General features: G+C 27.0%; 1 protein-coding gene across 2 annotated transcripts in view; it reads right to left on the bottom strand.

Moving 5' to 3' along the window:
* Dop2R (dopamine D2-like receptor) overlaps positions 1-13900 on the bottom strand; it is a 256875-nt gene that overhangs the window by 40853 nt on the left and 202122 nt on the right. For both annotated transcript variants that reach the window (XM_029300702.2, XM_029300710.2), the window contains exons 3-4: positions 2103-2212; positions 372-624 (exon numbers count right to left, since the gene is read on the bottom strand). In XM_029300702.2, coding sequence (XP_029156535.1) covers positions 372-624; positions 2103-2212 — 363 coding nt within the window. The remainder of the gene's footprint in view (positions 1-371; positions 625-2102; positions 2213-13900) is intronic.

Below are 13900 nucleotides of genomic sequence, written 5' to 3'. Positions count from 1 at the left end.
AATGTTTGCTAACTAACTCTTGACCTACTTAGTAATATCAGGGTTTGTTCGATCTTTTTTGAGAAAAAATTTTTTTTATATATTTTATGCGTGCATAAAAATAACACGTTTTTACGATAACAATTTTACAATAACGATTTTACGATAAAAAATTTTATCAAATAAAAACTTGAATAAAAAGCAATATATAACTTTTTTTATGACAAAATCTGAAGATGAATATAACTGTTACGTGCGTGCTAACATGTTTATCGTAAAAGTATACTGATAACACCATGTATACACATTTCTCAACTCGTTCTTACACATGAAGAAAATATAAGATCGCACGATGACATATTTGTGCACAAAAGGTAAAATAATGTTCTCACCTTGAATATATTATAGTAGAGAAATACCATGATGATGCAGGGTATGTAGAAGCTGGACAGGCTCGAGTAGATGATAAAATCCGTATTGTAGAACAGACATTGGTCCGGTATCCGATTGGGGGTGTTATTCAGGCCTAGGACAATTGGGCTACCGATCGCGGCCGATATCGCCCAGACCAACAGTATCGTCAACCATACTCTTCTATTGTTCTTGTGCTTCGCGTACTTTATCGGCTGGGTCACCGCTATGTATCTGCAATTCAAATTCGATTTGTGTGCGTTGCAATTCCCTCGCACGCGGCGAGCATTATATCATCGTAAAACCGTGTCCGCGGATCTAACAACACCTTTGTCTCGTTCATCTTTCAGAATTCGCATTTCATGCGATTAACGTTTGTATTTGCCGCGCGTAATCGTCACAATTAATTATTATTATAAATAATGCTTTTTTTGGACAAATATATATTACGATCCTCTGCTTTAAAACATGTACAAAATAAAATATACTTAATTTAAACTTTTAAAATCATAAGCCTTATGAAAAGTTAGTTTTTAACGTTTTTGCTTTAAATATATATTTTTATTGCTCGCAAAATTTTATTATTGATTTTATTATATATATATATTGATTATATAGACTTTCTATGAAAGAATGAAAAGACTATAAAAACTTTCAATAAGTCATTGTAATCAGGATTTTCCTAAGTTTGGAAAAACTGTTATCAAACAATCTTAAAGTTTGAAGTTTCTTTGTAAAACATTCTTTAAAAACATTTGCTTGTAATAATCTACAGTTATACAGATTTACTTCCAAATAGAAAAATGTCTAAATGCAATAATTTGTGCATTTATACATTTGTTATTGCAGCTTAATTAATAATATAATTTTTATAGAATTTATAAATATAATAATTTTTATCTTTTACTCTAAATAAGATTATACTAATTTTTCAAAAATAATTACATTTAATATATCTAATTTTCTTATCAATAAGTCCAAGCAGAAGCAAACATTTGTTATTGCAGCTTAATTAATAATATAATTTTTATAGAATTTATAAATATAATAATTTTTATCTTTTACTCTAAATAAGATTATACTAATTTGTCAAAAATAATTACATTTAATAGTCATCTAATTCTCTTATCAATAAGTCCAAGCAGAGGTGTAGCTACTATCCATATTCTATTCAAAGCACGTAAACCAATAAAATCAACCTACGTCACTTCTTTCTGATTTTCGAACTTTCTCGATGATTACCACAATTCTTCAAGAACTATAATATCCTTCACTATTAAAATTTAATAAAGAATGTACAAAATTGTAATGTATTTTATAATTAATTAATTTGGTTTATTATATTAAACTCATCTGTTTCATTATTCTCTTTATGCAAAATTTAAAATTTTTGAATTTTAGAAAACAATATCCTCTTCATGATATAATTTTATTTTACATTTACTTTGTATTATATAATATACATAATTTGTCAAAAATACTACACTGTATAATGGTTCAGTATTAATAATAATACAAGTAAACTTAATCAATATATGTAGCTAAGTTTAATAATTTTTTTTTAATTTTTACAAAATTAACTTTGAATATATTTTATATGTGGAGAAACATAGATTTTATTTGAAAAATAAACTTTTTTTCTAAACACATATACACGCAATATTTTTACATTGGTCTTTTCATTTTTGTATAAACAAAAGAAAAATGTTTACCTGTCTATCGAAATAGCCACGAGATTGAATATAGAGCTCGTGCTGCAGGTTACATCCATTGCGATATAAAAATCACAAACAAACCCAGGTAAACTCCAGGATCCGTTCACCTGCAAAGTTAAATAAAAAAAATTAATTTCGAAATATATATAAAAAATGTTAATGTATTACAAATTTGTTTTATAGTAAGATTGTATTTTAATTATTAATTATTAGATCAATTTTTATGAAAAAATATACATATATATCATATATTATAAAAATTAGAATAAAAAATTTATATTTTTGCATAATATTTTAAAAATATTTTTTAAATGTAAATGTAAAACTTTAATTTAAATGTAAAACTTATAAAATTATAAAATTATTGTATAAGAATTGATCTATCAAATGTATAATATAAGTTGTCCAATTATATTTTTTAAATATATGTATATAATTTAACTTATTTTTATTTATTCTACTTTAGTTATTTGCTTATTATTATTTTTTTATTGTGGCTTAAAATAATTTAAATTAAAGATCAAAATATGTAGTTATAAACATAAATTAAAAATTTAATCTATGTGCACTTGCGTGCAAATCTTAAATTAAAATATTTAAAAATTTTATAAATGTTTATTTTGTAAAATAAAATTATATTAAAATGTAAATTATATTAATATGTTGTATAAAATTATTATCTTATATTAAATATTGAAAAATACATGTTATATATTATTTATATATATTATAAATTTTAATTTATTTATATTAAATTTAATATATTGAATTATATTAAAAATTTACATATTATATAATCTTAAAATAATATATAATATTAATAATAATAAATTTAAAAGAGAGATATTAAAGTAAATAATAAATAGTAAGTTACTAAAGTAGAATAAGTAATAAACCCGCTACTTAAATATTACCAAAGAATAGTTAAATCCAGCGATTTTGCAAAATTTTTGTAGTTTCATAAAATTTATGATAGCTACTTTGGTACATTCGTATATTTCTCAAAAATATTCTCCTCCATTCATTTCTTGTGGCAATCTCATTCAAAAATCACGCGCTCACGAAACGATAGTATGTTGTGCGCGATTTTGCACATCACTGGACAAACATTGTGCACGGCTACCAACGAATTTAGACGAGGACCGGATGCATTTTTCAAACAGACGATCCGCTGCATTCCGATTACATCACGCGTTGGTTGGTGCAATATGTGCGATGCGGTTTATCGTTGCGGCCTACATTACGATGCCGATTATTTATTTCAACTTTTCTGTACGTTCCATGTTTCACGAAATGTATCTTATCCGATAAGATTGGCTCAACTTTTCCATAAAATTTTCTCATGTGAAATGTATACAATATCAAAAGCTAGATTATTAATAAATTGATTTTTGATAATTTATCCAATTGATAATATAAATTGCACTTTATTATTTATTCATGTAAATATAAGTATAAAGTTTGTGGATTAAAAAAAATGGAAAAACGCAGATTTTAATTTGATTCAAAATTTGTCATGTAAACTGCACGTATATTGATGTATACATTAGTTTTTATCGTAATTAATTAGACACAAAAATACAGTGAGATAAATAACTTAATTATTTATGATGTATCTATAATATTTAATTGTAAAATGTATTCTTTTCTATATTTATTTTGAAAAATTGTTTGATAACAGAAAAACAATTTACTAAAATATTCCAGTCTATAAATCAAAATATCGTCGATAGATAAAAGGTGAGCTTTATTCTTTTAGCATCTTACACTGATTTTTTTTTCCATTTTATAGTTCTACCTTTTTTTATTAAAAAAAGCGCACTTACGAACATCTTTTACGAAAGCTGGAGGAATCTTGATTTATATGCAACGTTCGTGTCTTGTGTGTAAAATAACTTACGATTGAAATCCGTTTGAAACACTCGATCGCATATGTCTGCACGTTTCTGTAAATTTCTACTCGCAAAGCGTTTGAATGAGCAGCTTCGACAGATAATAGAAAACTTCTGACAAGATATGATTACTATTATATTGATTTTTACATATTTACTGATTTAATGACGCTTGTTTAACTAAATATTATTTTCATTACTAAATTTTTTTTAATGTATACATGATATTTTATTTGCAAATAAGCAAAACTAAATTAGATTTTTATGCTTATTAAAATATGTTTATATTATTGACATAATATGTACATTGAAATAATTTGAAATAACATTTCTAAGTATTTTAAAATTACTTTCTTTGAAATTGTACTTAACAACTCTTACGTGTTCAGACATGTGTGAAAAAGAGCAAGTAAAAGGAGGTAAAAGATCAAAACCCAAGCAAAGAAGAAAGAGAGATTTAATTTATACCATTTAAATGTGCAATCTGTACACGTAATGTCGCCTCTTTTCTCGGTAAGAGAAATAGAAAAATGGTATAAACATGTTTCGCTTTCGTGGCATACACAGAGCGGGAAATTTTCGCTTCTGTAACTCTCGGTTATATATGCAGCGCAGGATGTGGCCCGCGGTAAACACACACATGTGAATATGGAATAATATTCCGTTACACACAAGGGCTTATACACGTGATGGTATGCATTAGTACAGACGCTAATATAGGTATATTCCCACATGCCATAATACACGCATGAATCGCATGAATTGCATATTCCAAGCTGCTTATTACTGTTATTTTCCGGAAAACTTGAATTACCTAGTTGTACATATACTATATTATATAATGTTGTTAACCTTATTTTTCCCTAGCATTCAGTTTTCGCAATATTTACTATTTTCAATATAAAACTATAAAAAAGCTATATAAAAATTATATTCTATAAAAGATTAATGTTTTTGTTTTTATATATATATACACATGTATATATTATGTAAGATGTATTTGGCGCGTAATTGTATTTAAAGAGTTAGTCTAACTTTTGCTGTGAATTAAGCCGTTATGTGTTTCTTTTTAGTAACGAGTTAGTCATGTTTTATAAACAACCTTTGTCTTTTGTTCACGACTCAAAAGTGTGACACATATTTTTTCGTCTTTTTCGAATGGATCATTTTAAATAAATAAATAATTATATCACGATCTTTGGTTTGCTCCCGTTTTAATCGTCCTCAACTTGAATCTTTGTGCTGTCAATTAGTCTAATTTTACAATATATAATAAGTACAAATATTAACATTGTTTTAATAATAGAAATATTAAATTTTAATATTTATTATTTTAACATTTCTATTATTTTCTTTTTCCCTCCTTTTTTGAGTTATTTATAACATGCAAAAATACTTTGTACAGTATCAATTTTAATAAAGTATGAATTATAAGATAAAATTATAGACTCCAATCTCCATGGCAAAATTTAATTGATAATAATTAATAAAACTTACTAAATTATTTACTTACAATGTTCATTATAAGCTAACGTATTACAGATTAAATAATTAGATTAATTTCATTATTTATGCCTCTATGACTCTATATTAAATATTTATCATACTGTTTAAATACTGTCTAGATACTGTCTAAATGTCACATTTTTCTTTTATGCTATTACTCAAACAATGAATAATTTATGTGTACATTCTATTATTTGTTATTCTCGCATTTTATTCCAATCTCTCTATTACATTTTTTCGCAATGACAAATTATTTATTTAAAAATTAATTTTAAAAAATTAATAAATTTTAATAAATAAATATAAATAAAATAAGTAAAAATTTAGTAAATTAACATAAAATAATTATATATACATATATTAGAAGTATTATCAATATATATATATATTGCATTAAAAATAATTGACATCTGCATTCACACTATTTTTGCGCTAAAAGTTAGCGCGAACGAATATTTCTGCGATAATGTACAACAAAGTATAATTATTATCGCCCTTCGCTGTAACTTTACTTGTTACACCCCTATCAGAGCGTTACACCGTTTGCGGTAAAAGCGGTATATTTCCATCTAAGATCAGTGAGTTTCTGCATGTTTTTAGCGAATGCAGCCTTCGATTGCGATCGGATCCATATAATTGGGTTCTAACAGGTCTACACGATAAGCATGCGGTGTTTATGAGCGAATGAGCTCCGTGTTTATGAGCGTGTCAGAGTTTCAATGACGAAAGAGCCAGCCACATGCGATGCCGTGCCACGAATTACATGCGAACCCAACAAAACTTGTTTCCCCATATCATGTTATGCCATTTACCATGATTAATTATTTAATTACCCACATAATTTCAAATTACTGCGTGAATCGCTTCTGGAATTCTATTGAAACTCTCGACCTACATATTTATCTCTGCAATATATATAAATCTTTATTTTATCAATTTCAATAAGAAATAACAGTTTTATGCTTTAATATTAGTAATCATTTATGCATGTCAGGCTTTACTAGATTTATTAATAATTTTATATAAAATTAATTAAAAAATTAATTAAAAAATTTGTTAAATTTGTGTAACAATTTTGTTTCATTGTCAGTATTAATATTTTTATTCTCTTGGCAAAGAGTTTTATAAATATTCTTTATAAAATGCATTGTGTGCTTTGATTATATTACAAAATATATGTAATCGAATATCAAGCTATATTAATTATTAGCAATAGCTATTAAATGAAAATATGGAAATGTACATAAAGAAACAAATAGCTCACTATATAATATATATGAACTTTTTTCGATAAAGACATAACAAAGTATATTCAGAATGCAGTTATATAAGGTAGGAATAATGGTGCCTCGAGGGATATTTCACATTCCTCATTACCACATTTAATCGAAACTCGTCGTAGACTTTCTTGTCCATATGGAATACGAACTGTATCCCTTGTGGTATCATTAACTGATAGTAACAAGACTTCGTATTTACACAGAGAGGTAAAAAATAATAAAAAGATGTAAAAGCCAAAATTAAGCTGACGTATACACAAGAAAATTACATATGGAACGTTTCCAAAAAAAAAATAACAAAATTCTCAATTTAATATAGTAGTATATAATAAAGTATGATATTAGAAATAATATAGTAATAGTAGAGCACACACACACACACATTATGTATATTTGTTAACGTTAAATTTGTTACATTCTGATTTTCTTCAAATATTTTTTTACATCTTTTAATATTTATGCATTTTATATAGAAAGAAAACAGAAAACAGCACAAAAAATTTTCTTTCTAAAAGAAGGTAATTCTATCATTATTTTTATCATTTTTATTATGCAACTACTGGGTTTTTTTATAATATTAATATAATAAACAATATATATTATTTGAGGCAAAATGTCGCATATTTTATGAGAGATAGTATTGTTTCTTGTCGTGTAAAATGTATATAAATAATTATATATCATATATTATATTAATTTATTATGTGTATATGATTTAAAAAAACCATATAACATTATAACTACGAGAGAGATACGTAATGTCATAACTCTCAAGTATACAAGCAGCTTATAAAAAACATGACAACGTTCTTTATAGAAAAGTACGAAAATTTTGTCATACCAGTATGTGCTTGGTTTTGTGCGCAATTGTTGTAAAAAAAACACGACGAATTTAGCGTAGTTCTTTACTTCGGCGAGAAGAACTCCTCAACCACCGCAAATTTTGTTTTGGCGAGCTCACGAAATTAAACTTTTTTTGTTACACGCCAACGAAAGTATTTGCGGCTTCGTCAGCATGAAGTTCCGCCAGTTTGTAACTTTGTTCGTCGCCGCGCCGCCTTGAAATGCGAGTCCTTCTGTATAGTCCCTTTTGCCAACGGCAGTTTGTTAAGTTTGTCAACGATGGCCGTTACGAACGAGCGTGCTTCTTTGAAACATAACCGTTGACGTAATAAATTTCCGATGGCGTGCTATTAATTAGCCCTACCGCCATTTAAATCCCAACATGGCTATAGGCTGCCGGATGTCGCAGTGTGTCCTCGTTCGAAGTTGAATCGCGGCCAAAATGTCAATGGAGCATCTAGGCCAAAGTAATTTAAGCGCATTTCATCCGTTCGACGTGTCAAAATCGCTCGCCTGCGTTGATGCTTTTAAGTTCACACGAGATTCATCACATTTTCAAACTTCGTGTCACATTAATTTTGACAAGAGTGTAGTTTGCTGTCAAAAAAAGTTCTGTAATGGCATCGATTTTAATTTATATATTCTCTAGCCATAATACAGATATAAAATTCCTTCGTTTTAGACAAATTTTGAAACGTAGTAAAATTATATTAAAAGTGCTTTTCGTATAAATTAAATGTGTTAAAAGTTAACAAAAATGAAGACCAGTATGAACAGACATATAAAATAGAGAAACAATTAAACTGAAAACATTGATGAAAATTAAGAAGTCAATAAATAAGCAGGAATATTTTTAATTTGTATTTTAAGTTAATCTAAAGAGAACAAAATAAGACATGAGAAAGAAAGACATTTAGAAAGAAATGCAATTAAATTATTAAACACGCTTTAAAAAAAATTTTATTTACGATAATTTTTTCAAGACATACTTTAACATGTGACAGATCTTGATATTTCTATAATTTAGCAATATTGTGAATCTATTGAAATCTTTCAAGAACATTTATAAATGTTGTGACAATTTTACTATAATAATGTGAATAAATAAAATTGTGTGCAATTCGATGTTATTATTTTTATGTTAGCATATATCAAAATGTTTTTAAGTTACTTTATATCTAGTCTAATTCTGACATAAGTGATAAAAACATATTTACGCGTAAGTAAAAGAAAGAAAAGAAATATATATCTATTATAAAAAGCTATTAATTAAATTGATTCTCATGCAGATTCTACAACACATAAAAACAATGTTATTTTTATATTTATATTGTAATTATATCAGATACAATATTTAATATAATTTTTTCTTTTATTCTGACAAAATTCTATCCTGTATAATTCTCTATTTTATAAAATATAAAGCGCGAAAAACTTGTATTTCTTTTTATATATTTATTTTTACAATATGACGTAAATGTTTTTAAGCGTAACGGAATCAGTTATCTGGATAAATCGTTTTCATGTTATGCGAACACACTAGATGTTTTTCGAATAAATTGCCTTTACACTGCGTGTAAAGCAAACAGACGCAATTAATCGCTTAAAGCATGTATTGTAGACAATATTAAATTACGCGTTTAGTATTTAGTTGTAACTTGTATTAATATAATGCGTTTTTGTGTATATTCTAAGCTTACCAAGTAGTGCAAATTTGAATATATTATAATTTTCTCGTTACTGTCCATATACGTATACGTATATATATTAAATAATTTCATCTATATATTGATACAACTTGTAACTTGCTATATTACGAATTTTACACTTTATGTTAAAAACTTTGTTAATACCCCTAATTATTGAGAAATATGTATTAATACAGTAGTAAATTTTTGTCGGTTTAAATTTTAAAAACACATAAAATTTTATAAATATTCAAATCAGCTGTAACATTACAGCAAACAGACTACCACATATCTTTTACAAAAATCTAAATTTTCTCCATTTTTTCTAACGTTTTTGTTTTATAGAATCTGCTTTAGCTGTTCAATGCAATATATATATATATATATATATATATATATATAATTATCATTTGTTATTTTTGAGTACCAATTAAACTACAATTTATATGAAAAATGACAAATATTGAGATAAAATATTTAGTAGTAAGTTGACGAAATAGAGTAGTTGCAGAAACGTTGTACGATGAAATAAACGCGTCATTTAATTAATTGCATTACTTGTTGACTGTAATTGTTAACTAACTTGTAACTATTAGTTTAGCAAGTACGCTGATATAAATCGTTCATCTTGAAGGAGAAATGCATGAGCGAGTGTCTCGCTTAGCGAGATGACGCCTCGTTCAATATATTGTTATCTAGGTAGGAATAACGCACGCGCGAAGTTGTTATTATAACGTTCAGTAGAAATTATATGATGTTTACGTGTTGATGCCTCTCGAAACTAATATGGGAAACGCAAACATACTAACATTTTAATGAATCTGACGAGACATTAAGCGTAATGATATGAGGAATTATTTATTCAATTTAGAATTACCACTTGAATAATAATAATAAGACATTACATATTAATTGTTGCAAGAAGTATAAAATGCTGTATCATTGCTTGTAAAAAAAAGATTAAACATTTTTTCTGTGTATGTATAAGTGTTGTTTTTATAGCAAATTAAAAATCTTTAAAAAATTATATTTTTTAATGAGATTACATACCTTTGGATCGCACGCATAGTCCATTTTCGAGAATTTTTTCTTAATAAAAAAGCATAGTAATTCATGCAAAGTTTTTTTCTTACTTTATTTGTTACATATTTAAGTACATGCATATAAAAAATTACAATCTTTATGACAAGTTGCGTGCGCACCCTCCCAACCGCTATGGATTACGGTCAAAGAAAGCGGTTAGAAGGGATAAAAAAAGTGCATAATGTAAAGATGAACATTATTTTGTCTATCCCTATAGAAAAATATATATTTAAAAACATATTCGATAATATTCGATTCTCATTATAAAATTTTGCATAAATGTGTAGTACATCTCGTCACCGTATGTGTGATGGTTATGAAGCAAAGAAATATTGTGCAAAAATGTGTAATAAAAAAAAGTTTAAAAAACCTAATAAGATCATCAAGTTTTAACACGTGCTCAGATTTTTCGATGTCAATAAATATGATTGAAAAATCGCGAAACGATTAAAAATAACGATTAAAGCCTCACAAAAATAAAATGATTTACAGAAGAATAATTTTTCAGTTTTAGATATCAAGACTATTCAAAATATCCGGAATTTTATTTTAATTCGGTGTAGTGTTCGATTTTATAAGTGAGAGTGCACACTTTGATGTGTCGCTTTTATGACGTTTGAGTTGTATTTCCGATTTGAAGTTTGCGCCGCATTGGCATTTATAATCTCTTACGTTTGTGTGCTTCGTCAAGTGTTCATCTCGGTGCGATTTATTATCAAATATCTTCTCGCAATGTTTGCATGTATATTTTTTTCTTCGTACGCATGAATTATTGTGATCTACATACTTCTGCATATTCGTAAATCTTCTTCCGCAGTCACAAATGTAGTCACTGACATCGTCACGCTGATGTTTCTTCTTGTCAATCTTAGCGACTTCTTTATTATGTATGTCGCAACGCTGGTTCTCCTCGTCTCCGTGAGTGTACTTTAAATGATAATTCAAATTATAATTCGAACTAAATTGCTCATTACAGAGATAATATATGTTCTTTATTTGTGTATATGCACATATGATCACGTAAATTACTTCACGAGGAGAATTTTTGTTTATAAAGTTTGCAAATTTTTACCGTACGGGTGGATGCAGTTCCTTCAGTTTTAGACCATTTGAACTTATTTTCCAGAGGTACATATTATCTCAAAAACCTTGCTAGTAGAAGTTTACATTCCACCGACTTCGACACAATGCATAATGTATTCAAAATAAGTCGTGTGTAAACGAATGCAGACCATTTTATGAATATGTACATCAAATGTATTTAAATTTGTTATATGCGTGTATAGGCTTTATATCTTACGATTTAAATCAAATAATGTAATGTAAAATTAAAGTTGCTAAATATTTTTATCATAATATTACACTATATATATAATAATTTAAAATAATCTTTTAAAGAGAGTAATATTTTCTGATTTTATTGCATTAACAAAAGTAAGCATAAGTTTAGGTAACAAATTTAATATAATCAGAGAATTCGTGCAATTAGATTGCATACATTTTACATTTCAAATTTCTGTGTAATTTTATATGGGATCATAGATAATAACACTTTTGATTGAACCCTCATAATGTGCATATTTGTGATCATGTCACTTGTGGCCATCGTGCATGATGATATAATTAGATAGAAAGGGGTAACACAAGAAATTCCCATGCTTAATTAACGTTAGATGTGTTTTATCTCCAGTGAATTTAATCGACTTTTATTATGTGTCATATTCTTGGTAATAATGTCATTTTTTACTATCAAGCACATGTGCATATGTGCAATAATGATGTACACTTTTTTTCGATAGTAAGACATATTACAAAATTGTTACAAAAAATCATATACTTATATTATAAATATTATAGAAAAGTTATTAATCATTTCTTCAAAGAATATCGTGATGTAACGTTTGTTAAAATTATCCCCGTAATTCCCACTCTATATCAAGTAAGCCATCCGACTAAAAAAACAAGTCCAATATTTCATCGCGAGAGATCCGGATATTATATACTGGTCGCACAGAATGACCTATCTCTCGCGGGAGTGAATGCGGAAACGCGGCGCACAAAGTGGAGTAGCGGTCAATAATGGATGGTTAGCAATAGCGACACCGAACAATGGAATTTAACATTAAGCCGCACAGGATACTTGTGACGAATACAGCAAACGACAATCCATGTACGAATCATGCGATATTAATTTGGCAGTTATTTATTAATAATTAACCGAAATTTTTGGCATACTTAGTGGTTAGATCGTGCAAATGTAACCGCAAATGTAAAAGCATCGCGCAAGTAGGAAAATCTACAGTGAAATTATTGAACTAGGGGCGCATTTATTACGCATCGTATCATTGTACATTCACTTTAACGCACACTCGATGTAATGTACTCGATTGTCGTACATAACACGATCGACCGATGTGCAATATATACAGAGAACACACGACATATGGTATATCAGACATGAATAAGGACACACGAATAAGGTACTAAACTATAGTTGAACACACGATGTCAAAAGTCTTTAGCGGGTAATGATGTTATTAATTTTCCACGAATTATATACATGCGAAGAATTATCTATGCTTTATGCTTTTTAATCAATTTTAATCCAACTTATTTGCTTACGACTTTGTAAATTATTATTTTCCGCGCTAATTAAATATACAGTTTTATTGTACATACGTTGTTATCAAAATTATATGCAAATAAATAAATAAATTGAAATATATTTTGCAAATTTCATTATTTATAGCACAAGCCATTATAGGTACTCAATCAAATAAATCTTAATTAATTTTTGATATTTCAATTTAAGTAAGAATAGTTTATTAAATTTCAATGTATAATAAAAGAAATTCTTTTTAATAAATAATATTTATTATTTATTAAAACGATATTTGAAATAAATTTATATTATATGATAGATATAATACATAGAAGACAAATATATATTGTATATATTATTTATATATGTACATTCATACATATATAATATATATGTATATAATAAATAATATATACGCAATGTGTATAGGCGTTTGGTTTCAACTGATATATAAGCTCGGACACTAAATTAGTTTGCATTGATTCTATGCAATGATAAGCGCTGTGATAGCTTATCTCGATTTGACGGATTATCTCGAAAATGCAATTAAGTTCTACTGAGAGATGATTTAGAAATTTGTTAGTAGAAGACTTGCGATAGTAAAATTAACTTTTTAAAATCTTCTATATTAGTATATTTACTAATTAGTATATAAATTAAATATATAATATGTCTATGTATGTATGTATACATATATGTACATGTAACTATGTTTTTCATGATCATGAAACATCTGATAATAATTTACGATAAATATGATAAATTTTTCCGATATGTGTGTGTGTGTGTGTACACTTTATATATAACTTTATTCCCTTATCTAGATGTAACACTTGACTTTTGATTTTATTGATGGATTTACGTGAAATATTTCAACTATATTAAACATCAGTGTAACGAC

The sequence above is a fragment of the Nylanderia fulva genome, unplaced genomic scaffold, assembly GCF_048542155.1.
Source record: "Nylanderia fulva isolate GAGA-0341 unplaced genomic scaffold, ASM4854215v1 Scaffold3, whole genome shotgun sequence".
Lineage (NCBI taxonomy): Eukaryota > Metazoa > Arthropoda > Insecta > Hymenoptera > Formicidae > Nylanderia > Nylanderia fulva.
This window is presented reverse-complemented; position numbering and strand designations above follow the sequence as displayed.